Here is a 26387-nt window from a genome sequence, read left to right as displayed (position 1 = left end):
GACAACTCGCAACTCGCAAGTCGCAGCTGACAACTCGCAACTCGCAGCTGACAACTCGTAACTGACAACTCGCAACTCGCAAGTCGCAGCTGACAACTCGCAACTCGCAGCTGACAACTCGCAACTGACAACTCGCAACTCGCAACTGACAACTGACAACTCGCACCTCGCAGCTGACAAATCGCAACTGACATCTGACAACTCGCAACTCGCAGTTGACAACTGACAACTCGCAACTCGCAGCTGACAACTCGCAACTGACAACTCACAACTCGCAACTCGCAGCTGACAACTCGCGACGTCGCAAAATATAATCCCTCTCGCGACACGCCCACAACGGACACTTCCTGTTGATGCTGGCAAATCAGTAAATTCAATTCCTTCTCCTGTATAGAAATTTGATGGAACATTCGTAGAAATCGGGAAAATCTCCATGACTAAGAACTAAATTGAAACTGCTGTAAGGGCGTGTTTAGACAGAACATGACAAGAACTTAATGATATATTTCCTGAAACTGATTTATTTACCGAGAGTACAAATTATAAGAGTTGTGCTGGGAACCAGAAAATGTTACAGGCTTTGGCAAAAAATTGGGGAACCTTAGAGGGAGCCAGTTTATCAAGAAGTTGTAAAGAAAAGTTTAAACATTTCGAAATTTACTCTTAGAAAAGCACCTTTTGGTTGTTTTAGACTCTCGAATAGTTCAAGTAAACTTCAGGGCAAGGAATCAGGTTTCCACTTTTCTGGCTAAACTTATTCGTTCGAAGATGGTAGCCTTGGCTAGACCAAAGTCTTTAAAATTATACCCTGGCTAGACTAGCCAGGGCCCGCGCCACAGGGGGCGGCGGAGGGGGCCATTCCCCCCACTTTTTGCTAACTATAGGTATTTAATCCCACTTTTAAGCATTAAATAGGAAGCCCCCCTTTTGGCCCCCCTCCACTTTAGAATCTATGGCGCGGGCCCTGCTAGCAGCAAAAAACGATTCCCTTGGCTAAAAATCGTTGTTTTAGTCTCAGAAATATGCAAATTTATCTCATATTTAGGGTTCACAGCTGGTTGATCTGTCAATGGTTTCCAAAAAATGGATTGTGATCGGAAAAAGCCACAGTCTAGTAAATTCTCTGCAAAAAATGCTTTTTAACTCTCTTTTATTAAACTTTGTTCCGGTACTTACATTTTAATGTCAATATATCCTTGTACAATTAAAGACTTACCATTTACCGTTCATACCATTTGTTGCATTGGAAATTGTTCTTCGAAAAAAAAATTGTTTTTCTGAGTTTTTTCAAGAATGAGATCATGTACAATCGAAAACACTCTAGATTTACGAAAAAGATTTGTAGCGAGAATGAATTGGCCAATTCAACCAAGTAAACAAGTCTGCGATCTTAATTAAGCTTCAAATAAATAACATTTTCTTGAGGCAATAAAGTAGCCATTGGTTAATGAAAATGGTTAAAAATACTCAACATTTCGTGATGGAAACAATGAGATCGTAAAATTTGTGTTAGAGGGATTAAGATAACAGTGACTTTGAGCAAAAACCAGCAGAACATAAAACCAATTCATTAGGAAACGATGACCATCCAATTAATGTCTTTATTAAGCAACATAAGTTGATTGTATATATAAATCATCTTTAACATAAACCATATGAAATCTGAACAGTATATCGGATGTTTTGCCGTAAAAGGAGATTAAGTTAGGTTGCGTTCTCTGTCTGAATAAGGTTTGCTAGAACAGGGAAATAATGAATAGATATGAGTCATGTACATTCTGAGAAAGGTATGAGGTCATACCAAAAATATAGAATGGAATGCTAACTATTCAAGTTTTTATGCTTGCTTCAAAATTTGTTACTTCTAGCATGAGGCCAAAACAGGGGGCATTTAGGGGCTGCTTACATGGAGCAAGCTGGCCTGGTTAACCGAGGAGGGAGCAGACTTTGTGTTTAGCAAAATTTCGATTACACGGGGAACGGGGAGCCCGGTTAGACGGATACTGTCTTCTTCCTACAGGCTAGCCCGGTAAAGTGAGCTGCAATTTAATGTTTTTGCTCATGTAATCGATTAAAGTCGGGCCAGCCATTCTCAATATAATCGATTCAAGCCATATATGTTAGAAAGTCGTAGCTCGGATGACCGGGTAAGCCCTGGCAACCGGGCCAGCACGTTCGATGTATAAGCACCTTAGAAAAGGGTAAGAAGAGTCTTAAGCCCCATAAAATGGGTAAACATTTCTGGCATGAAATATCGGAATAAACTTTAATCGGACTTTTTTTGACGGATCAGCTGTCATTGGCTTTGGCAAATATGAAATTCTAAGCATACAGTGTGCAGACGGGAAATATTATATGCAGTCACTGAAGTTTGAAAGTCCTTCATTTGCTCACCATAAACAACATACAGATCTATAACAGAATAATTACAGAATATTCTGGTGCCTGTCGTTTTTACTCTGGGACTCCATTAGGAATATTTCCAATAGCTCGAGGAGGCCAAAGCGGGCCTAAGAAGGGCCTAAGTAGGGCCTAAGAAGGGCCTAAGAAGGGCCTAAGAAGGGCCTAAGAAGGGCCTAAAAATGGCCTAAAAAGGGACTAAGAAGGGCCTAAAAAAGGCCTAAGCGGGCCTTATTGGCCAGCTTATCTGTCATATGAGGGTGTCTCTCGTCGGCACTTTTCAATCCACTCGGTATACATTTTCTATCCCTTTAATCGCATTTCTTACTCTCTATCCGATATTTCATATTCTGAGGACTGTTTGATGAAAAGTTTTGGGACCATCCAACCAAACCGTCTTGGCAGGGTTCAATGTATATATATATATCAAGGCTCAGGATATTTTTGCTGTTAAAATCTAGCATCTTGGTGTATAAACATCTATAAAAATTTTAAACAATAGTTAAGACGTACATATAAAAAGCTATAATCTTACTCTGGCTAGCAAAAACAATTAACATGTTTAGAATGGATAAAAAGGTGAAAGACTATGAAATGTTCGTATATAAGAAACAGTTATTACCCGGAGAACCTATGTACGTTGGACACCTTCAATGTAAAACCATATTATTCTAAAAACTCTATGAATTATATAATTAAAGTTTCGATCATTAATCATCATCATCCCCATCGCTCAATATTTCACTTTCTTTCCGTGAATCTCTTTCAGTTTTGTCTTGTCTCATCGTCTCAAATTCACGCAGCTCAGCCTGCAAATGAAATTTATCTCAGGTTTACTCCAGAACATTCGTTTAATAGCCTCACTAGAGGCTGGAGGGTTTAAGAATTATGTCGAACAATATAAAAACATATTTTAAAACTAGAAGAGTAACGACTTCCTCAATAAACCATGTAAAATAATCTTTCAAACAATTTTTAATAAACCACCATAAAGCCTTGTGCAAATAATGTTTAGCAGAAAATGAAAATGTCCGATTAATTGTACAACTGTTGGAATAATTTTCTCTTTTTTTTCTGAATGATTTCAGAATAATACAAAATGGAATTCCAAATAATAACGTCACAAGTAGATTCTGAAAGAACACAATGAAATTCCTCCGCAAGTGAGAAAATTAGTTAGTTTTTTTGCAAATTTGCTAAGATACTGTTAGTGGCACTGGGGCACTTTGTGAGACAAAGAGTTATACCACGTTAAAATTTTGGAACTCTACGTTTCCTTACATTCCCTGAACCTTGTTATCCACCATCAGAGAAACCCAAGACACAACTCAACCCAATAGAACAACTTTGATTACTTGAAAAACAACGTACCTCTAATTTCGGTTTGTGGTATGCTCTTTTGGTCATAATGTTTTTCTTTGGGAAAGGGTTCATTTGATGAAATGCAATCTGTGACACCCGATGGGGGCTTGTCCGATGAGAAGGCAGCCGACGGAAATAAGCGAACACCTCTGAACAGTCTCTAAACTTGAGTAGGTCTTCCTCACAGCTTTTGAATATGGCAAGGGCATATCGGAAAAGTACCTGCGATTTAGAACATGCGGAGGTGAGAATACAGACTTTGACATGATTTTTAAACTGAACTGTGCAAGAATAGATGAGGAATGCGGAGCTTATTACAGATTGTGGGGGCTAAAATGTTTTTTTGGGGCTAAACATGCTAAAAATCACGAGCAAGGGGATTTTGTATGGGTTTAAGTACATTTAAAAAATTATTGGGGGGAGATAAAGCCCCTCGGCCCCCTCTCTTTCACGTTCCCTGAGAAACAGCACGGCCTATATCATTAAATTTACGTTATCATCTATACTGGAGATAATCGAACTTATGTTAAAAAACTAAAATCAAAATGAATCCGGAAACCAGGGGCAAAGCTAAAGAAATTTGTTAGGGGAGGGGGCAGATCCCCAGATTTGCCCGAAAACATTACGTTTTCGACGGAGACAAATGTCCACACTAGCCTATGATATCGCAAATGTTTGTTCGGAGTGAATTTACTTGCATTCGGGTAATTTTGAAAGTTTTCATTTTCTTGCTCTCGCAGAACGGATTGCCATTCTGTTTTTTATGCCAGACAAGATTTATGCCAAACAAGCAAAACTGCTAAGGGATACTTCACATACAATGCCTTCTCTAAGGGAGCGGTCATAAAGTTTGACCGGTAATAAGGTGGAAGCAAACTTACAAGGGCATGAAATTTTCTGAGGATAATTGGGGGGGGGGGTGTGGTAGAATTTTTTTGGGAAAAAGATTTCGGTTATGAAATCGAATTATTGTTTTTGAAAAGTGATCTCGAATTGTCAGGAAGCGACATCATTTATGTGCTATAGCTCCTCAAAATCAGAAGAATCAGATTCGATTTCATATCAAATCAGAAGACATTTCTTTGCAAAAAAGGTGTCCCATGTTTTCTGGCAAAAAGACATTAAATGATAAAGTTCAATATTATTTTACCCAATTTCTTGTTAAAATGATAAACTTCAGCTTGGGACAGTTGTCAATAGGACAGAATAATAAACAATTCTCGAGAAGATTTAAAAGTAGGAGTATGAAATAATTTTGCATATTTTCATGGGTTTTTGGAAATTTTTTTACAGTTTTTCCGTAGGATTTAAAATTTTTGGGGCTTTAAATGATTTAAATGATTTGCTTCTGCCCTTGAACCCGTCAGACATAGTTAAAGCTCCCTAAAACATTGCTGAAACCAAGCCAAAACAAAAGACTTATTTTTCTCAAAACTGTAGTTGAACTTTGCTCCCTATGAAACTAAAACCACAGTGCCTCTAGTCGGGAAGTCCCTTCAATTACAATCAAATCTTTACCAATGCCACTCTTCGCTTAAATGGTTTCCACTTTCTGTTTTACAAAGACATGAACACGCCGTCAACATTAACCCAGTGTTCTCTCCAGCCCTGAATAATTACTTATACAACGTTGATGCATTTTCGTTTTTGTAGTTAATACAAAGCAATGGCCAAAGAAAACCATGCAGGCGTCGGAGTCAGACAAATTCAAAGCTATCGTACAGAAACTGAAACAAAATAAATGGTAATTGAATGATATATACTAGGGAATCAATAAACTTATTGTAATGCAAGATATTGTAAAGCTATCATCGGCATTTCAGAGCAATACCATGATTTAATTACTGCTAAAAAATGGCTATTACTCAGTCCACTTCAAAATAAACTCGATCTATTGAATTATTATATCATGGTAACAAAATATCCTCACATTTTTCATTAGAAAGCAGCAAGCTAAATCTGCCCTTACGACACAACACATTGCTACTTTAGAAAAAACACCAAACGATCATCGCAATACAACACAAGAAAGACTTCCAGAAAACGCATCAGCTCATTTACTTCTCTCTGTTATCCTCTTTCTTTGAATGACTCAAAGCTTTCTACAGTAAAAAATACATTAGGCCATTTTAACTATTGAGCTTATCATCAAGAATTGATTTTGCATCAATCAGTAGTCCTATATTTGTATTTACCTTGTTTCCTTCGAATAGAAATGTGTCCCAGACGCGAAGAACGAACTGATAAAAACAAGTATTCAGTCAATCAATCTGCTCGTGGTAAAGAATTTGAAAATGGCTTTGCAAAAAGCAATTATTTTTAAACATTTTAATGAAGCTTTCGTCTGACACCTTTCATATGTGCTCGCGTTTCTGATTGGCCTATTTCGATCCACAAGTGGGTATATATATTTCCTAGCGTAGAGTTTCGTCAATGTCCTGACGTTTTATACTCTGAAGAGTGTCAGACGAAAAGTTTTAATAGCATGCTTCAAAATGTTTGCTTTTTTCAAAGCCATTTATATATTCATATAGAATAAAAATAAAATCAATTTATAGTGTGAAGCTGTTAATGCAAGTTGCAAGATTCTGACACAGAAGGTGGAAACGATTTATTCAAAAGATAATACTATTTGATATAGATTTTGATTCTAAACACGAAAAATTAAATGTCTTTTATAATGAAGCGCTAATGGAGGGTGAAGCATTTAAGGCAAAGCGGGGTGTTTGGCAATTACTAAACTCGAGTGCATGAATGCAGATAGAAAGTTCATAAATTGAAAAAACCTTTCCTCAAACTAAAAGGCATTTGACTCGGGTAAAAATGGCAGAGAAAAACATGTGAACAGTTTCCGCCGTTCTGCAAATCGGCGAAATCCTAGATCCGCGCACAGTGGTTTCACGTGAGCAGTTTCCCATTCCTTTCATACGCACGTGCTCTGATGAATTTGGCCTAAGTTATTTTTTGATTCGCTGTACTTATGCATGTCAACTGCCGTTAAGTTTCAAAGGTAAAACAGTTATAGAAAGGGAAATTTCTACTTCTTGACGCTTGATAGATAGAAATGGCGTTTGGACGCCCACCAGTCTTGGGTATTTCTTTTTATGTATGAGAGGTCGACAAGGAATCTTTTTAGAGAATTAAAGGTCGGATTGGGCTTACCTCAATGCGGAAAATATCACCATAAACGACCAGAAACCAATTAAAGGAGAGTAACGACAGATCCACCCTAGAAGGCGATGAGTATTAAGTCAAAAGAAGACAAAGGAGTAATCCAATTGTAGCTAAAATATATGCTCACAGAAGCTACTAGAATAAATAAAGATATGAAGAGGATGTACCCGAAAGATAACTGTATTTCATGCAGAATCGATTGGGACTGTGGGTTTCGGAACACTACAGTCTTGGAAAGAACAAGACAAAGAGGAAATCCAAAATAAGGCGATTCCTGTGGTATTAACCAGATGTATTTGTGAAAAAGAGCGGGATTTTCGCACAGCCCTCGCTATGGGAAAAAACACGATAAACTCATTGAGCCGAGATAAATATTGAAACTGTGCCAAAAAAATAAAATATATGTTATTTCTTGTAAGGTCACCTGTAGGGTTCAGTTTGAAACGGCAGCAAATCGCGGTTGAATTACAAAAAAACGTCGAATTAGTCTTGAGTACTAGCAGAGTACGGGGGATTAACTCTCAATTATATTTGTTGGATTTTGGCTTAGCTTTTTTTAATGAAACCAACATGAAATCCAAAATATTTACAATACTTGATTATTATTCCAAATAAAGGGAATGTCTAGGCTATGACAATTATTTGTTCATGCAGCAAAGTGTTTCATTGCTCGAAAAATTTGTACACTAGCTAAATCTTTGATTCTGTGAAAAAGTTTCTAAAACAATCTTGTCTTAAAATTGGTATGCTTCATGACAAAATGGAAACATCCCTTGCCGCAAAGGGAAGATAAATTTCGGTGAACATGGTGGTATACAGACTCGGAATATCGTTGTTTGAAATATTTGGCACTAGGGTAGGGTTTCTTTGCTAGTTTCTTGATCACTGACAACTGCTTTTTTTAATAAGAATACTGTATAATTTTTCCAGCCTCGATATTCCTACGATTTTACGCTGCAATATTTCTATAAACAATATTCTTATAAAATAAAAAAGAGTGTACAATAACTAGAGTTGCTGACCCTGACCAAACTTGCGATTAGCTTACCCAACGATATGCTTGTGATTGGTTTGCGAGAAAATTCCCCAAATTTGCGATTAACTTACGCGATTAACTTACCATAGCCATACTTTCACTCTTGAACTATGCCTTTAAAGCTATATAAATGCATTGTCTTTGATTTGATAACAATGTTATATTCTTAAATAACATTTTAAACTCTGATTTTACGACAAAGAGCTACCGTGGTTTTATGCACAACTATCCTTTAATGAACAGCACACCTTACTCAATTTAGAAACAAATACCATTTCTCTTGGCTACAGTTAAAAGAAGCTTTGTACGTTCAATCATCGAGCCAGAGCTAGTTGAGAAATAATATAATATTGAAACGAATTGAACGGAATTTGATTGACAGTTGGTTTATGGTTTTGAATTGAATAACACACTTAAGCATTTAATAACACTCACCCTAAAGTCTGGAACATCTGTGATAACTTTGGCAATTTTTCGTCAAGTAAATCTTTTAACACTCTCTGCAAATAAATCGAGTTGCTACGTTTAAACATTTAGGTTAAATATCACTCGAGTCAAATATGTTTTTTCGTAAAAAATTTGCGCAGCGGACAAATTTTAATCGTAAATACAACTCTTTATCATCTGTTCAGCTTTGTACTCAGACACATTTATAACACATTAAAAGCTTATATTTGTTGATGCCCTATCTATAAATAAAATCGTTATTCGTAGAATGCTAAAAGAAATGCTCAAGGAGAAATTGCTAAAAGAAAGTTTACCAAAATATCAGAAATACGTACGCAGCCTATGTTAGTTGTATATGACATACGTGTAAGAATATATATAATTTTCTGTAATTAAGCTCCAAGTCACCTGATCAATTTGTGCGCCAATGAGAGTGCTTCCGTAGTAGTCCGGAGGCATCAAATGCTCTACGATGGCTACTAGGCACCTGATTCAACAAAACAGTAATTCTTTGATGTATCATATTCAGAGAAATACACACGCAAATGCTAGAAAAGATCTGATAACATGCTACCTGGATTATCCTTGTCTATTGAAAGGGTTAGTTATTTGATTCTGATCAACGGCTTGTTTGGGTCCTGAGACAACTGCTTGAGCCAATCAAGGATGTACGAAGCAATCGAAATAACAGTGTGCTTTGGAGGCACTTAGGAGGGGCATTGACATAGAAGGGTAGGGGGAGGGGTATTGGTATAGAAGGGTATTGGCAACAGCTTTTTGAAATCACTTGGTCAGCTCAAGTATTCCCAAGAGAACTAACGTTCCTAGCAAAAAACCAGATATGGTTCATAAAAGGAAATTAGGGACACAACAATGTATTTTATGTGAAGAGTCACTTTCAAAAGCATTCCAGCTTGGTAGTGGTGTAGTGACCGGTTTTGGCGCCCTGGGCCAAAGAAAGCGCCACTTTTACCCTCTTCTCCCAGAATTCTCCATAAATTTTCTCTAAATATGTTGAGCTCCTCAGAATTTTTAATTTTTAGTGATGCTAGAAAGTTTTCCATATTTTATCCATGAATTTGCCCCGAAAATCTAATTGCACTTTTTGAACCCTACCTCCAAAATGCTTGTGGGCATTAACTGTACTATGTTAGCTACTGTATCTTGTGGCTTTTATGCTAAAAATATTGTTGCAAAGGGCAATAGGGTGCTTTAACTAGTCAAAGAAGCTCCACTTGAAGAGTCTGCATATGAGAAAAATTTCATATTGAATGACTAACCAAAATGCATCTTCTTCGTTCAGGTAAAGCAACGCAATGGCTCCAAGACGATTCAGCCCCTGCATAGAGAAATGACCGCACGAGTTGCAAAGAGTATTGGTGTGACTACTTACAATAAACAGCAAAGTGATGTCCAGAGAAAAAAGGTATGAGAACAATTTTGATTAAACATAGGAATCCCATTATGATTGGTCGATGCCCTGCCTAAAATTCAGCAATCACCTCTGATAATGAACGAACAAAAATGACGGAAGTAAAAACGTTTTTCTACGTTTCCAATGTAACACCACGCTCATAACTCTGATGTAAAAAGTCTGGGTGTCAGTTCCTGAAAATCCCATATTGAAATTAGTAAAAAATAAAATGTCATTTTAAAATCTGCCCAAAATTAGAAAAGCAACCGTTTTTTGAAAATAATTTTCTATGTTGTTGCTTGCAATCTCTGCCGTCTCAAACATGACGTATTCATGGTGAATGAGAAATTATACTACAATCCAGAAAAAAACATTCCGGTCACTTAGTTGTGTTCAAGTGAAAAAATTACAAGGTTGAAATACCTGAACAAAATGACATCTAAAAAAGTACCTGACAATATCCAACATTGGGGTTATGCCAACTGAAAGCCAAAAGAACATTTCGCAATTTGGCAATCTAAGACAAAATCAAGAAGAATTGTCATGTACTGCATAAGTGAGATAGTAACATGAGACAATCTAACTAGCTTCAGGTGAGCAAGTTTCTTAGTCGGAAAAGTCAGGGAAAGGCCAGAGAGCCTATAGCAAAACCCAAACAAAGGGAAAGTGGGAGGAACAAAAAAGAGGGGGGAGTAGAATCAGGTTTATTGGTTTATTTTGAAAAAATACAGGCTTTAAGAAGCTAGGGAGCATGAAGAAGGTAGAATGATCTCGAAGAAGAAGATTGAAGAGAGTGAATTTGACAAGGAACTTTGGAATAGTGAGCAATTGAAAAGCCTAATATTAATAGCATGCCAAACATCAAGGTCCTTATACAGTAGAAATTACCAAAACCCCTGGTAACTGAAGGCAAATAGGCATCTATGGGACTCTGAGTCAACAACAGATTAGCAAAAAACTTTGAATACTTACTATGTATAAACTCATATCGTATGGAAAAATTTTCATAGGGTGAAATTATTGTTATAAAATAAAACCGAAATTTGACTCCCTACAGCACTATGTCCAATACTTTCAATCGAGTTATAAATTCTCAAGAATATTCCTAGGCTCTGAATGGGAGACAACGAGTTTTGAAAATTATTGAAATCTTACCCCCGGTGAGTCCATGTTGACATAGAATTTGTTATTCGGCAATGTTCGCAGCAAGTCAAGCTCTATTTGCTTGGCAGCGGGGGTGTAACTACTCTGCTTGTCTTTTAAAAGAGAGTGGAAGTATCCGGGTCCAGCAACCTTACGTTCATGCCTGACGTAATGATTAACCAAACCAAGCCAGACTCTCGCCCTGTATTCATGAGGTATGCCTTGTCGCACAAGACCTTTTACTTCTTCCTATAAACAACAAGATATGAGTTACGAAAAATCAATAATGTACTTTCACCTTCAGCTTAAATCTACCCCATGCTACCGCCAATTTATTGAAATATATCTGGATAAGATGAAGAATCCTTAATGAAAAAGATATCTTTAACGCTGGATATTGGGCTGTGCACTAATTCTGTATTTTAGGATAACATCATGTCAAAAACATGACTCAAACTAAGCCTTTTCCTTTAAAAGACAAATTTGCTATTTCATCTTCTTCACCAAAGGCTCAATACAAACTCTTTTACAATACATGAACGTACTTATCAAGGACATGAATATATTTCGCTTTACATGCTGCCTCCTTTGCAACCATATAATCTCTGTTACATTTGGACCCAACTGTTGGCGATTTTTTTATGATTGCAAAAAAATCGCCTTCGCAACGTTTACATCTCAATAAAGCAAGTTAACAAAAACAAAACTTTGAAGACCCATTTTGATGTTGCGTCACTTGGACCCAGTCCTCGCTAATTGTGATGATAAAAATAAAACATTACAGAAAATGATGATTCGGTCTCTTCCATACCGTTTTCTCAATCGGTTTTGTGCCTTGTGCAAGAAGAAAGGCTTCCCATCTATCTCCAACAGAAACCTCATTCAAACCAGTCTAAAATGAAGCATAAATCATTGATCAATTCGAGCATATTCTTCAGTTTTACGTAAAAACGGAATCTGAAAGGTGCTCAGTCTCATTACCCTGGGTACCGGAGCCACGTAAATTCGAGCACGGGAATAGAAGATAGGAGTGGAGACCGGCTAGACACTCCTCCGCAGATCCGCTTGGTTTTCTATTTGCGTGCTCGAAACTTTATGGCTCTGGTACACAGGTTATATTTTCATATAAACAATTAACATATCTAAACCTGACAAAAGCTAATACACAAAATACTGCAGAATTCTAACTAAGATAGGTTTCTGAATAAAATGAATGATTTTTATTTCTGACATTAAGTTCATAATATTTTAACTTCGTCAAATAAAATTGGGCCTACTCTTGTCTCTAACAACTTGTCAAAGAGCCCCTCCTCGGTCTCTGTGTCGCTGCCTTCGTAAAAACCATATCTATCAGCAAGCCTAGAATACAACGTAGTGTAGGTGAATAACTGAAACTTGTATTCCATTATATGCCACACACTTGGCAGGGAAGGGAGAGGAGGAGGTTTCTAAGGGTTTATGTAGCCTGTAAACGTCCAAAATCGTTATCTGTTAGCACATAATGGTAAAAAAATTCCGTCAGAAATAAATTATGAATTCAAAAATTTTTTTGCAAAGCTTTTTGACACCTTGTATCGCTTCTTCAGTGCTACGATGTGACAAAATAGCTATCGTAGTTAGATTTTTACTCACCCTAAGGTCAGTGCCTAACATTTTATAAGCATAGCAGAGTCGGATGAAAAGAATTTTATTATACAGACCAGTCAGAATCGGGTTTCGTAAGATGCCAGCTGATTATAGCAAAAAATTGGAATTCTAGCTCGAGAATACAAAATGAGATGAAAGAAACTAGAAGCTAAAGATAGGGCATGTAGCTACAAAGGGGGGTGTTAATTGAAATAGCAAGGGAATACAAGCATCACAAATTCATATTGCATGAGAACAAGAAAACAAGTTTGTACTTAGGAGAAGTTGGGGATTTCTGCTGTCCATCAGCCGCGTAGGTTTGGTTTATCAGATTATCCAGCGCGTCTTGGTAAATAAAAATAGATAGAAATAAAAATACATTAAAGCAATTTGAAATCGTGCAGATCAAAGTAAACTTTCAGCTCATATGTCAAAATTGAACTCAGAGAAAAACAGGGAATAACGAGAGATTTATCTCCGTGGCAAGACAGAGCTATTTAATAATTTCATTCTTCAGAATTGCTGTTTGCAATTTCGCGAATACTGAAGAGATTGAAAAATTGTCAGAATTGCTAATACCTCCTGAAAATGCCGATCGCTCATTCAGCAAAACAGAATAACGACTTCTAATCTTGCACAATTGTGCTTCCAGCTCAACGATCCTCCTGTCATAACAAAACAAATTCTCTTTTAATACATTCAGGGTTTCAAAACTTGATTTTTAATATGAATCTTCAGAAAAAGGGTAAGTGAAACCGAATCTCTGTGAGGGAATCTAATTCTTCTACTTTGTTCTGTAATTGCACTAGAAGGAAAGAAAAACTCGCTATAGTTGACCCAACCCTAACTCATACCTGCTTCCTTAAGAATTACACCCCACCCTTGCAATTGTACCTAGGCTCAGATTGTTATGATGAATTGTTACATACTTCTTCTTCAATTTCTAAAGTCTCATATTCTATCTTTTCATACCAATCGTAATACCCTTTCGTGAATGCGAATTAACTTTGAATTAGTTGCCTTGTCATTAAATATCCATATAAGAGCACAATAATTAAAAATGCAAACTGATGAAGGAATTCATTAAGAATTCTCGTTTGAACTACTGATTTCCAATTAAAAAACAAGTAGTTTCTGTACACAAAGCATATATCTTACGCTTCTCTATCCTTGATGATGTCATTGTCAAGCTTTCTCAAGCGTGTCAGCTCCAAAATCTCACTATTGAGCAGTTTGTTTTGTTCCACATACGCGTTGCACTTCTCCTGTAATGAAAGCACAAAACAGCCTTAACACACATGTTTAGGAAAGCAGTAAAATAAACTACATTGACATGCAAAAGAAACAATGCATGAACATCAATCACTCGCTGCTTAGCAAAAATAAGTGGAGCAAGAGATTTAAAACAAAAGATTTAAAGATTTTCAAAATATCAGGAAAATAAATCTCGGTGATTTTCTGCACCAGCTGTGGAACAATTCTCGATAAACCTCTTAGAAACTGCAAACTTTCTCAATCAATCCAAATAGAGAACATGATTGCGGTAAAATCTATCATCTTCCTAATTCAGGGGTGTCTGACATACGGCCTTCGGGTCAGTTCTGGCCAGCGATGGAATTTTCTGTGGCCCTTGCTAAGTCAATAATTTTTTAAATAAATTGACCCTTTAGTTATGTCTTTGGAGTGCCATCCCGCTAAAATTTTTATGATTCATTTAAGGCATACTTTCTCATTATTAGACATTTTTTCTCATAATTATAAGCAGTAGTAGTTTCTATTACGAAGCTGAACAGAACAAATCGAAGCTACAATCTAAGCATACAGAGAGACATGTCCGCGACTCTTTTAGCCCATCTCTTTAAGTTTAATGTGTGAAGTGGAAAAACTTTCTGCAAAATGTAGTATTTCGCATTGATAGGTTTCTCATGTAACAGTTTTTATAACTTTTCAGGTAATTTTTCATGTAAGTGTTATTACTAATCCATTTACTGTTTATTACAAAATTTACCGATGTTTCATATGATTATTCATCTGGCCTGCCTACGCACGGCTATATCAGAGTCCTACATTAAATGTATGCGAAGAGAACTAGCCATCCTAACACGTCATACTCTGAATAAGTGGCCTTTATAAGAGTGGATTTTGTGTATATCGAAATATCAGAGATGTCTTATTTTGTAATATAAGACAAATCTCATTTTGTACTATCAGAAACATTTTTTAAGTATATGATATCTACTTTCAATTGGTCTTCAGTTTCTTCTTGTTTCAAGGGACTCTGCATTTCACTGCAACAAACAAACGTTGAAATAAGATCAGCAATCATATTCAGAAATATTGAGCAAAATAAATGAGATGTCAACATTTTGCAAAGAAGTTTCGAATGATAGATTAGGACCAACTAATGTTGTTTTTGTGTTTTGAAACACTTGCTGGTAAGGAATCGAAGCATCTTTTAAACATTATTCGTGATACATAAACCGACATATGGGCTGGAAAATTGACTTAATTTCGGAAAAAGAATGTGAAAGCATGAAATTTATTTTCCAAACAAAATGGAACAATCGCAATGCAGATCATCCTACCTGACCACTGGAGTCTCTTCGGAGGCGTCCTCCGCAGTTTCAGGATGCTCGATTGTAAAAATCTATCAAAAATCAAATATCTGAGTAAATTCAATCATCGCATTTGAAGATGGTGGAATGTGTAAATCTTGTATTTATAAAGTATCATACTTCATTTAAATTTCAAAAACCCACGATTGTGGTTACGGGATATAAATTCAAAGGACACTGTGAAAACAAAGCTTTTGCAAGTTTTCCAGCTCTTAATTTTGTCTATTTAATGCCAATTGTTGTGCCAAGAAGCTTCATCAAAATATTTATGTTCAAAATAGGTCGTCTATTTATTTCATTAACCACATAGTGATACATAAATATATACCGTATTTCCTCTAAAGAACGCCGTGACGCTTATTACAAAATCCAGCCTTTTTGGTTCGGCGTTTATCGGAGGGCGGCGTTTAAAACAAACGGTTAGGTGACGGCGCGGCGCTCAATAGAGGGCGGCGTTTATCAAAGGGCGGCGTTCATTAGAGGAAAAACGGTAAGCAGTTTTACATTTAAAAAGAAACGAAATATATGCCAACGTACCTGATTTGTTAAGGCTACTATTTCACTGTCTTTATTTGTAATCATTTCTTCTAAAACATTATTCTTTTCCACCATTTCATCAATTTTATTATTCTTGTCACTAAAATGAAGCTTTTTGATAAGAATTCCGGCGACTTGATTCACAAAAACAATAATTATGACAGAAAATGAAAAGAATATAATAAGCTACGATAAAATAAAGAAAAATATACTATAATAGATCGTGATAAAAATATGGCTTAAAATATCATATATTGTACAGTATTTTATCACAATAATACTGATTAAACTTACTCTAGTCTTATTTGCAAGTCTTCGTTTTCTTGTTTCAATTTTTTTAAAATGTTCGACAGCTAAAATAGAAAAAAATTATGGATGAGCTTCTCTGAAGAATCGAGATAACAGAATATACTGCAGCTCGTATGAGAAGAATAAAAGACTAAATTGAATCATAGTCCCACAAGAAAAATTTCCCCTTAACAAGCCTTAACAGTAAAATTTATTTCATCACAAAATAGTCTTTTAGATTTGTAAAACTTATTAACGCGACAATGGCGTACCTTTTCGATATAAAGGTCTTTTTCTTCAAGAGAATCGGGATCCATTTCAGCTCTTAAATTTGAAAAGAAAAGAAAAATACACAACACAGTAAAGAGAAAAAAAGAACTTTTCATTTAGAATTGAAAATCATATCAAATAATTAAAAGAAATAATGTCAAAGTAACGAGAAAATAACAATTGGGAAAATATTTTGAAAGGCACTCATTAACACATAATTTCCGCAAGGAATATCGCGTTAGATTAAGATTGAAGTGAAATCGGCATTTTAAACTATTATTTTTTAAAATTGTAACTTTATTTAACTAACCCCGCTAAAAGGGAATTCATGTGTGTAATGAACTATTAAAATAACGAGTGATCCATGTCGTATAGGCAGAACTGAAAAAGTTTAGGTTGCAGAATAGGACAACAAAGATGATCAGGCAACAGTATGAAGTGTACTATATATTTATATGACTACGTGTCTGCTCCATGAAATCTGCTTAACGAATTCTAAGTAAACACAATCGTTTGAACACGTTCTCAGTCTAATAAACTACCAAAAAAGAGAGCAACGTTCTAGTTTTCTTGATAGGTTGCTATACTGAACCTTACTCTAATAAATATCAAATCTACATCATTGTGAATATTTCAAATCATGTAGAAAATATCACTACAACCCTTCAACAAAATCAAAGATTTCTCTACATACTTTGTTCCCGTCGGTGATTTATTGGTGACCTCATATCTACAGATGAAAGAAGCGAGAACATTTTAGCCAAAACTAAAGCAACAATCAGTTTACACTAGGTTTAAAATTTGAAAACAACAGAACTTCACAACTTCAAGCACTGATGTATAGTAAAGTATATTCTGTGCGCTTGTCACCCTTCTTTCGAAGATCAGAGGAAAGAAAGGCCATAAAAAGAAAGAAAGAAAGAAAGAAAAGAAGGAAGAAAAAAAGAAAGAAAGAAAGAAAGAAAGAAAGAAAGAAAGAAAGAAAGAAAGAAAGAAAGAAAGAAAGAAAGAAAGAAAGAAAGAAAGAAAGAAAGAAAGAAAGAAAGAAAGAAAGAAAGAAAGAAAGAAAGAAAGAAAGAAAGAAAGAAAGAAAGAAAGAAAGAAAAAAAAGGCCATAAATGAAATAGGGAGAAATCTTGAAAGTAGACAAAATAACGAAGCAATATAATATAAAGAATAATAAGTGTGAAAGCCATTCGTTTCAAGAAGAACGTTTGAAGCAGAAAATTGACTAGATTATGAAAATATTTTACTTCCACCGTGTACATAGGAAACTAGATAAATCCCAAAGAGCTTGCATTTTAAACCGTCAGTGACCAAATTTAGATGTTGAATAGGCATTTGATTAATACCATACATGCGAGGACACATTTTTTCTACATGTAAAATGTAATGCTTCATGCAGTTTATCGGTTTCAAATCTTCCAAACGACTTACGTTAAAGTCGGGCTTCATATACACCGCACAACTTCGTATGGTCTGACGAGACCCGCCTTATAAGAGTTTTAATGTATAGGGAAAAATATCAAAAATATTCTATCTATTTCCTTGAAAATTGAAAAAAATAGACTTTAATAGAACCTTGAGCCTCTTTAATTGAAACGCAAACGTTTTAGCAAAATTGTATATTTTCGTTTCAAAAAGTCATATTAAAATGAAAAGGATAATCAGAAGAAATATTACCGAATCTGTTCGTGCAAACTCTCTATGACGTCGTCACGTGTTCGAATCTCTCTATGAAAACGAGATTTTCTTTATATAAACTTTTGAAAATGAGTAAGTTATTCGGGGGATAACGGTATGAGATACAAAGAGACTTTATCTCAATGCATAAAATCGTACAGCAATTTGTAGAAAAGTGACACTGGACGAGCACATTATACACTTCAAAATATAAAGTAATTTGCAAACTATCACAAATAATCGAGAAAAACTAGAGAAACATATATGAGAAGAATCAGCTTCTAGAATAGGCAATCAAGAGCAACTTCAACGGAATAAAGAAAAGATTTTTACATTACAGGAAAGTATTACTATCTAAGCTAGCAATAACATTTCAAAGTACCAGAGGCATGTTGTGCAAAATAGTACATTATTTCTCATTATTTTCCCATTATTTCTCATTTGCAAGACCTTAACTTTCAGTAATGCTGTTTTGCGTAGCAAAACCATGTTTTCAGATCTGATCAATTTAGGGATGATTTCCTGTAAAAACTTGACCTAAAAAGCAATCTTTCATAAATAAAAAGTTCGTTTGCTTACGTTTCTGTTTCTATGGTTAAAAGCAATACATACATGTATTTATATAGCGTATATGAAAACAGTTTTAATAGATCGCCTTGGCTATATAAAATCCACGAAAAATAGCAAAGTTCTAAACAATTAGCTTGGAAAATGTTTTACTTTTCGGCTATTTGTATTGCTTCCTTCAGAGTTGAGAGAATTTGTTTGAACTGCAAAGGAAAGTTGATAAAAGATTATCCTGTCGCATATACAATGACGCAACGCTGCTAGGCTACAAAATGTTCATAGCAATATTAAGAAAGTACAAAATAGCTAGAAATGTTTATGTTTTATTAGCCAAACCCCATCCAAGCGTATACGGCAAGCATATTTTTAGGCCTTCCTGTAAACCAAACGCCACGTTTACAGAAACTGAAAATCACTTTGAAGATATCGATGAACTTTTCAGATAAGAAAAATGAATAATATGAAGTTAGATTTGTGAATTCTCGATAACTTTGGCAATCCTCTGGCTATCCTACCTCTTCGCAGTCTTGACATGTTTCTTTAATGTTCTGCTGATCCACGGAAACTGATTGTGTTCCCCAAAAAGTACGTCTACAGAAAATGAAAGACAGAAATACCTAATTCCTGTTATGATATCTCTAAGAATTGGGGAATTATGGGCGTTGTGCCTGTAGTATTATCTCCAAACTATTAGACAGTCAGTATATAGTACACAAATAATACCTAAAGATCGAGAGCACAACATTAAAATAAAGATAAAACATGATGTTTCAAGAAAAATGTTGCTATGAATTCTATAAATGGGCCTAAACGCGTGGTCAGTCTTCGATTATGTAAGTGTTTCTCGGCTTACCAAGATTACCTAACAGTTCAAAACAGAATATTATGAGGAAAAACGTATCAAAAATAAAACACTACCTCTTCAAAGCAGCCGACATTTTTAAGAATCCGAAGTCAACTCTGTGTATAAAGATAAAATGGTTATATAGGAACTAAAAGCTTTAGAATATCAAAATATATTGAAGACATGCGGGGTAAGTAAAAAACACAAGAAGATATACGAAAGTTAACTGGCGAGAATTAGCTTAGTACATGTTTGATTGATGCACGACCAAATTACATAGTAATCTTCAACCAATCAGATAAACTGCTCTTAAACCCACTTGCAGTTTGATTCTTATTGAATTATTTGCTGTTTGAATATAAAATATTACACGGGTACTCCACTACATATGACGAAAATGTCTTTAGGCGTCCAACAGATGAGGGAGATTACACACGTGTTAATTAGACACAATTACATGGAACGAAGCGAATTGGCAGTTTTAACGCAACAAAATATGAACCATATGAAGCATAAAGCAGTATGAAATGGTAACGTACCCTCGACTGCTAGCTTTAGGTTCTCTCAGCTTCACTAAAATGTAACATAATCTAGTGAAAATCTTTTATCTTGCTTACTGGTAAAAACAAAGAAAGATTATTTGTAGGAGGGCGTCTTGAATTGACTGGACTAGAAATAAAAAAAAAAGTCTTTAGGTAAACAAAAAAATGAGTGCAGAACAAGTATGCTCTGCTGGTAGAGCAACGAAATACAGTGTTGCTGATCCAGGGTTCAAGTCCTTCCCTGTTCAAGTCAATCACTCACAATTACTCTCAATGCAAAAAGTAATGTCACAAAACGCCTTTGGAAAAATCATATTAACATATCAGAATAGTAATCAAAAACAATAAAATAACCATTTTCTAGAAATCGCAGTGTATATGGTATGCTTGTTAAACAGCGAGATTGTGCTAGTGTAACACATAGAAACCAAGAACTAACTAAACAATAAAAATGTTGTATAAACAATCTTGTGGCAAATGATAAGAACAGACTGCTAGCTTGGATCTACCTGGTTTTTGGTTTCCATTGCCTTCATTAATGGGAGAAAGAGATCTAAAAATGAAGAGTATGATATCTTTCACAGCAATCGACGGCAAACTTTTGGCTATGAAAGCTGTTAATAACCCTCAGCATTGTCTCGGAAAACCTGCATGTACCGCAGACTGTACGGAGGAGAGAGGAAAGAAAAGGAGAGTCGCTACCTCACTCCATCGCCTTTCCATAGAGTTAACACGCAGACTTCCATTTGACAATCAAATTAAGAATGACATAATAATTAACGGTAGTGAAAACGATGATGAGATCCAACAATACAAACGCACTTTTAATTTGCACATTTACAACGTACATTCGTATATTTGCTATTGATTTCGGTTAATCTTGATTATCACCAGTTAAAAATGTTGTGGTACAAAAACGATTACAATTATTGGGCAAGTGACGTGCAAAAATTAACTTTCTCGTTTGAGCCACGGCGATGACGTGTCAATCTTCTATCTAAAAGCTCTTGCGCAACCGGCATGCTTCGCGGCAATAATCTCGAGAAATTGATTGTGTTTTGTATTTTCATGCAATACGATATTAGGCTTGTCTTTTGAATTATTGTCGCAAAGCATGCCGGTTGCGCAAGAGCTTTTAACGCAGCGCCCTTACTTTCTTAACATAAACATCTATTTCATCCCCAAAGTCAAGTCAAACGTACTTCCCTTTTTCTGCACTTCATTTCGAGAGCAAACGTTTTCCGAACGACCGATACGTTATATAGAAAGAGGTATTACAGTATAAGCGAACTGTCATTCAACTCATCTACAACCAAATTGCACTTTCACAAGAAGACAATGCTTTCGTATAGAATTTTCTTTATGTACGTTTCAAGAAATTTAGATTTTTACCTCTCATCGGCTTCAGGTTTTGGTTGGTTGTACAAGGGATCACCTGCTGCAGTTGAGTTAAATAGCCCAGATTTTCTGTGAAAAATATTTCACGACTTTAGATAATGTCGAGTTGCGTTGATAACAAGAAATACCCAAGAAAAGTATCTTACTAAAGATTATTTATGAAAAAATGGCAGAAACATCGGTAGAAGTATCGATCAAAGTTTGTTTCAAGCCTTGTTTGTTTTGCTCATATCTTAGCCGACTATTCTTCAAGCAATTTTGGGCTTTTTGCAGAAGCATTCTGTCACTCTGATGTTCTGCTACTGCTTTGAAAGCGGTAGGACTAATTTTTTAATAAAAAGGTTCTCTTACCTCCAGTTTTTGAGTTCCGTTCTTATGTTAGATAAAGAGAGATTCGAAATCGATTGGCTGCTCTCCGATTTGGATGCTTCGCCAACTGTGGCCGGTTTCTTAATTGGCTCAGAAAACGACACCAAGTCATCTGTCACATCTGAGATCAAAATATAATTTGTGTTAGAAAAATGGAAGCTCATAGGCTCAGCACCGTAGCGAGAGGGAGGCAAGAGGATTCGCCAAGAAATAGCAAAAATCTCTTTGAAAAAAGGCATTTTCTCGCGTTCAAAAGGATGTGGACCCCCAATTTTCCCTTGCTCAACTCGTTTTTGCCTCCAATCTTACCATCCTGGCTACGCTAATACATAGGCTATGCAAGCTCCTATCACTATATATAAAAAGAAGGTTAGAGTCGTTAGAAAATATAAACAACATGACATCATGCTTGTACCTTCGCCGTTCTCAGGCCCACTTGGGCTTGCTAACAGTCCACTCGTTGGTCTCTACAAAGACAAAAAACAGAGCCTTTACAACAAACTTTCGTTTCTTAGGTCAGGGCTTTTACAGTCAGTTGCGAAAACAGAGAAATATAAAGATAATTCATTAAGACGTGATTTAATGGCAACCACAGCAGAATCATTGGAACGAAAGCTTTATTGCAAGAAATGCGATAGGTCAGCAATTTATCATTGGAAAGCCTGCCATGGAAATAAAGAAGGAAAGTCATTTAAATTATACAGGTTTAAATTGCTATATATGGATTTTGTTTTCTACTTTCGTTTTACAAATCGTTGCCTCGTGAACCGCAATAATAACGGGCATTGTAAGTGCTTTTCTAAAATCAATGCCAATTGAGAAAAATTCAAAGACTTACTAAACCAGAAGAAGAGGAACGTGTTTCCCCACACATACTAGACTGACGCCTTGTGAACTTCGCCCTTTCAGCCTTCGAAAGAATATCAAAAGAGACTTTAAGCAGAGTTATGAAGATATCATCCAAAAAAGTTCAAGCATTTAGAAAAACTATGAATTTTACTGCAGTCTTCCTTTAGTTGAAATTTGCATCTAATTCAATTCCGAATCTTTTCATCGCAGATTTTATCCAAAAGAACCGCTAGTATGTCTCTGATATGATGCTAATATCATTATCAAAGCTTTCAGTCACTATTTTCTTCTTAAAACACAGTCAAGTAAAACTGACAAAATTTGAAAAATGCCTTCAATTGCTGTAGCCAAAATTGCACAGTTTCTTTGTCAGGGGCCTTTAGCTGGTAGGCCCTTTCTCCTGCCCTAAAAATAAACAAGTAAAGTTGATAATGCTCAATTGGTAAAAGAGCAGGGCTTTGGTATACAAGCATTTCTTAGAAGCCACACCCAAGATCATTTCATAGAAGCCACACCCATGATTACAAAAGACCAATATGAAGTTGCTCATTCGCAGAAAATCTTTAGCATAATAAAGGGTTGCTAACACAGGCAACATCCAACCAACCACGGAGTTGCTTGTTTAGGGGGCTAAGCCCCCTGCCCCTGAATGAGCACTTCCAAAATCTCCCTGAAGGAGCATTTCCAAAATATCTCTGGATTTCAACAAAAGGGCTGATCCCCCTAAGCCCCCTCCATGGTACCCCTCCAAAAGGGTGTTTCCCTCAGTAAAAAAGGTGTGGCCTCAATGTGTTTGCTTTCTCCCCCCCCCCCCCAAATACCTAGTGGGTGCCGCCACTCATTATAGAGTTCTAGGATTCATACTACAAGAAAAACTTACTACAAGTTCTAGGATTCTCAATTTTCCCTGTTTAATTTTGAAGGAACATTTGCAAGGAAAGGCAAAATGATTGCCATTACTTATCTAAATTCAGTACAATTCAAAGCATGATAAAAATTATGATGGAAAAGGTAATTCCTTTTAATCAAATAAAAGCAGTGCTCATATTTCTAATCAGAAAAATTATTGGATTACAAAATTAAAGCCTCATACCTAATTTCAAACTCTTTGAGTGATGGATTTGTGCTCAGGGAGAAGGTAGCACTGGCAATATCAATATTCCTACAACAAGCATATCATAAACTGAAGGCTTAAGAAATCAAATCAAAAAGAAAAGAACAAGAAAATTAAATAATTGTGGTGAAATTTATCTTGTTTTCAGCTGAAAACAGATATGAAAAATGATATTCTTCTTTAGTTCATTTTAAAGGTCATTAAAACACAAGACAATGAAATAAAAGGCACAACATGAGAAGACAAGGCATGTCAGGACACAACACAAAACAAGTCAGGACATGGTAACAAAGCACAAAAACTTTTGGCTTAAAATTGGTTAAATAAGAAGTAAACAAACTTATAAGAGACTGTTTATAAAAGACAGACATGAAATAAAATAAAATTGTCTTCATGAAACTGGCCTTACTGTCAACAAGCTACTTGACTATAGAAGCTTTATAAATGTGTCACATATTGAATTATTTCTTGTCTTACCCCAAGGGATCTGTGCAGTTTCTTGTTCTATAGTAATAGAGTGTACATTTTCGTGGTTCAAAAACAAACCACCTTTCTTTCCATGTCTTTAACCCTTTGGCTGAAAAATTTGAAATTCTCTACTAAATGTGCATAAAACCTCATATCATATTTATATCTTGCTACTGGAAGAAATATAAAAAGTAACCCAGACACATAATTATCAAAACTTTCATTTTTTGCTTAAACAATATAAACTTGGCTAACTATTGTACATATATTTAAAATTCCTTGTGAATTTCCTGTCTTAATGAGCATCATTACCAACAAAAGACATTAAAAACAAGCTTTGTAAAGTATAAATGGTCCATGAGTCTATGAATCAAATGTTCTTTGCACCAAAAACAAAAAAAATTATTAACATCATTGACACAAAGATCAAAACTTAACACTGAGCAAAAAAGATCTAGCTTGCAGAAATTAAAGCCAAAGCACGGGTAATTTCTCTGAAAAATTTCAGGGAGATGTTAATTGAGGTGAATTTGCCTTGAAAAGCAAAGTTAGCCAGAAATGTTAATGATATATGGTCATACCTCCAAGTTTACTGAGGTACCCACAAAGCCTTTCTTGTGTAGCCTGAAATTCAATCATATTCTAATTACAGTGAGATATATTCACTTTAGTATAAATTTATACTCCTCAATGTAATGTATATTTAGCTAGAGCTTAGCTGAGTACCAACATCAAAGACAGGGCCCACAAGGCTACTTTCACTTTTGATTGTAGCTTTGAAATTACCTGCTTCACAAAAAAGTGGGAGGACCATGGCTCAAACATACCTAAGTGCATCATTTGTTGTCTAACATTAACAATTTTGTGTACCAAGGGGGCTTAAATAACAATACCAATTTTTTTAGGTACCTAGGCCTTCTTGGCTTCTAACCTATATATAATTAATTTCTCGTGTTTTCCAAAAGCTTATGAGACTCTGAGGCCTCAAACCAGTTTATGTATGCTCTTGGTGGAGTCAGGCAACAGTGTTAATCACTTTGCCATATTTTAGTGATCATTTTATAGCCTAGTACCTTTATTCAGCTAATATGCCCATCTTTATGAGGAAAAGTCAAAAGATTCAAAACAGATTCAAATTACAAAGGAAAAGTTTTCTAATATTTCTTGAATAAGTAGAAATGCATATGTTTTAAGTCGTAAAATTGCAATGAATGTTTCAAGATAACCCCTGATGGATCAATCTTTTTAGAAATAATATTTATCCTTTGCATTCCTTGAGGGTAGATATATAATAATATAGATAATAATATATACTTTTCATATTTAGTTTAAGTTCAAGGGCCTAACATTTTGCATCTGTCCTTTAGAATGACAATTTCTATTTCGACACATCTGCATAAATGCTAAGAGACAAGGACCTTTTACTATGCTCAGTACTTTCGTCCAAAAAATAAGTACTATGTCGCCTTTGAGCTCCATTTATCTTTTTGCCAACTGCTCATTAAAAGTATCTGAGACGTTGCAGTTTGACATCTTTTTTATTAAGAGGGGAAAATGGGAGATTATTTCCCATTCACAGAAACTTATGACAAGGTGGGGTCAAGAATTAGTTTTCAGTGGCAAAAAAGTCTGTTTTGGACCGAAATTAGCTAACTCTACGTTATTTTGCATGATATTTGCATCTGCATATGTTAATTTCAGGTTCCCCAAACCTCAAAAACATTTTTTAAAAAATTGAAAATCAAATGATCAAATGGCCAATGAGATTGAAAGATAATAATCTACATCTATTCAAATCCTTTACAGGACCAATTGATATCACTATAAAGGGGACAATGTAATCATAACCAATGCCATTAATATCACATTCCTTTACATTTTATGGTTCAATCAATCACAAAGAGAAAACTTTATTTGGGTAAACAATAAGATCAATCTAATTAAATGAGTAAAACTCTGCATTTCCTATAGGCTGTCGTTGCTTCAGCCTTGATCTTGGTTGTTGTGCAAAAAGCCACAAAGCGACCATTAGATCAGGAAGTCATGTCCCTAAAATATACCTTGATTCGTTTATTATCGATATAATTGAAAAACGTAGAGGAACATACATCTTTTGCATAGTTCTCTTGAACTACACCAGTAGCTGACTCCGCTGTGTTCATGGCAAATTCTACTTCAGGGGGAGGCTCCACATACTCCCACTCAGGATCTTCCGCCATATTTCTTCCTTGTTGACCTTGT

At 35.6% G+C, this 26387-nt stretch overlaps 1 protein-coding gene across 2 annotated transcripts; it reads right to left on the bottom strand.

Moving 5' to 3' along the window:
* Nucleotides 1-1581: 1581 nt before the first annotated feature.
* On the bottom strand, nt 1582-26387 carry LOC135689606 (TBC1 domain family member 2B). Of its 2 annotated transcripts, XM_065206893.2 has the most exons (35): nt 26255-26387; nt 24728-24770; nt 24156-24255; nt 23658-23726; nt 22897-22969; nt 22554-22625; nt 22131-22182; nt 21698-21836; nt 21341-21415; nt 20458-20501; nt 19946-19979; nt 19481-19522; nt 19078-19153; nt 18716-18765; nt 17996-18046; nt 17007-17042; nt 16315-16366; nt 16049-16107; nt 15755-15854; nt 15188-15249; nt 14842-14890; nt 13761-13867; nt 13182-13267; nt 12878-12947; nt 12254-12335; nt 11788-11868; nt 10989-11225; nt 10285-10350; nt 9700-9758; nt 8828-8906; nt 8408-8472; nt 6925-6991; nt 5958-6002; nt 3772-3984; nt 1582-3209 (listed from the first exon to the last, which is right to left on the bottom strand). In XM_065206893.2, exons 1-35 carry the CDS (start codon nt 26363-26365, stop codon nt 3111-3113), a joined length of 2745 nt encoding a protein of 914 aa, XP_065062965.2. In that variant the 5' UTR covers nt 26366-26387; the 3' UTR covers nt 1582-3110. The 2 variants fall into 2 exon arrangements, with proteins under 2 accessions (XP_065062965.2, XP_065062966.2); XM_065206894.2 differs by lacking the exon at nt 21341-21415.

This window comes from Rhopilema esculentum, chromosome 5, assembly GCF_057945365.1.
Source record: "Rhopilema esculentum isolate cy_ngs chromosome 5, ASM5794536v1, whole genome shotgun sequence".
Lineage (NCBI taxonomy): Eukaryota > Metazoa > Cnidaria > Scyphozoa > Rhizostomeae > Rhizostomatidae > Rhopilema > Rhopilema esculentum.
This window is presented reverse-complemented; position numbering and strand designations above follow the sequence as displayed.

Excerpts from the sequence above, each read along its gene's own strand:
- LOC135689606 (XM_065206893.2), bottom strand. The coding sequence starts at position 26,365 with ATGGCGGAAGATCCTGAGTGGGAGTATGTGGAGCCTCCCCCTGAAGTA. Across the intron at positions 22,626-22,896 it reads TTTGGCTACAGCAATTGAAG|GCTGAAAGGGCGAAGTTCAC; the intron begins GCATTTTTCAAA and ends ATTCTTTCGAAG. Across the intron at positions 10,351-10,988 it reads TCAACATGGACTCACCGGGG|ATTGCCAAATTGCGAAATGT; the intron begins GTAAGATTTCAA and ends ATTTTGTCTTAG.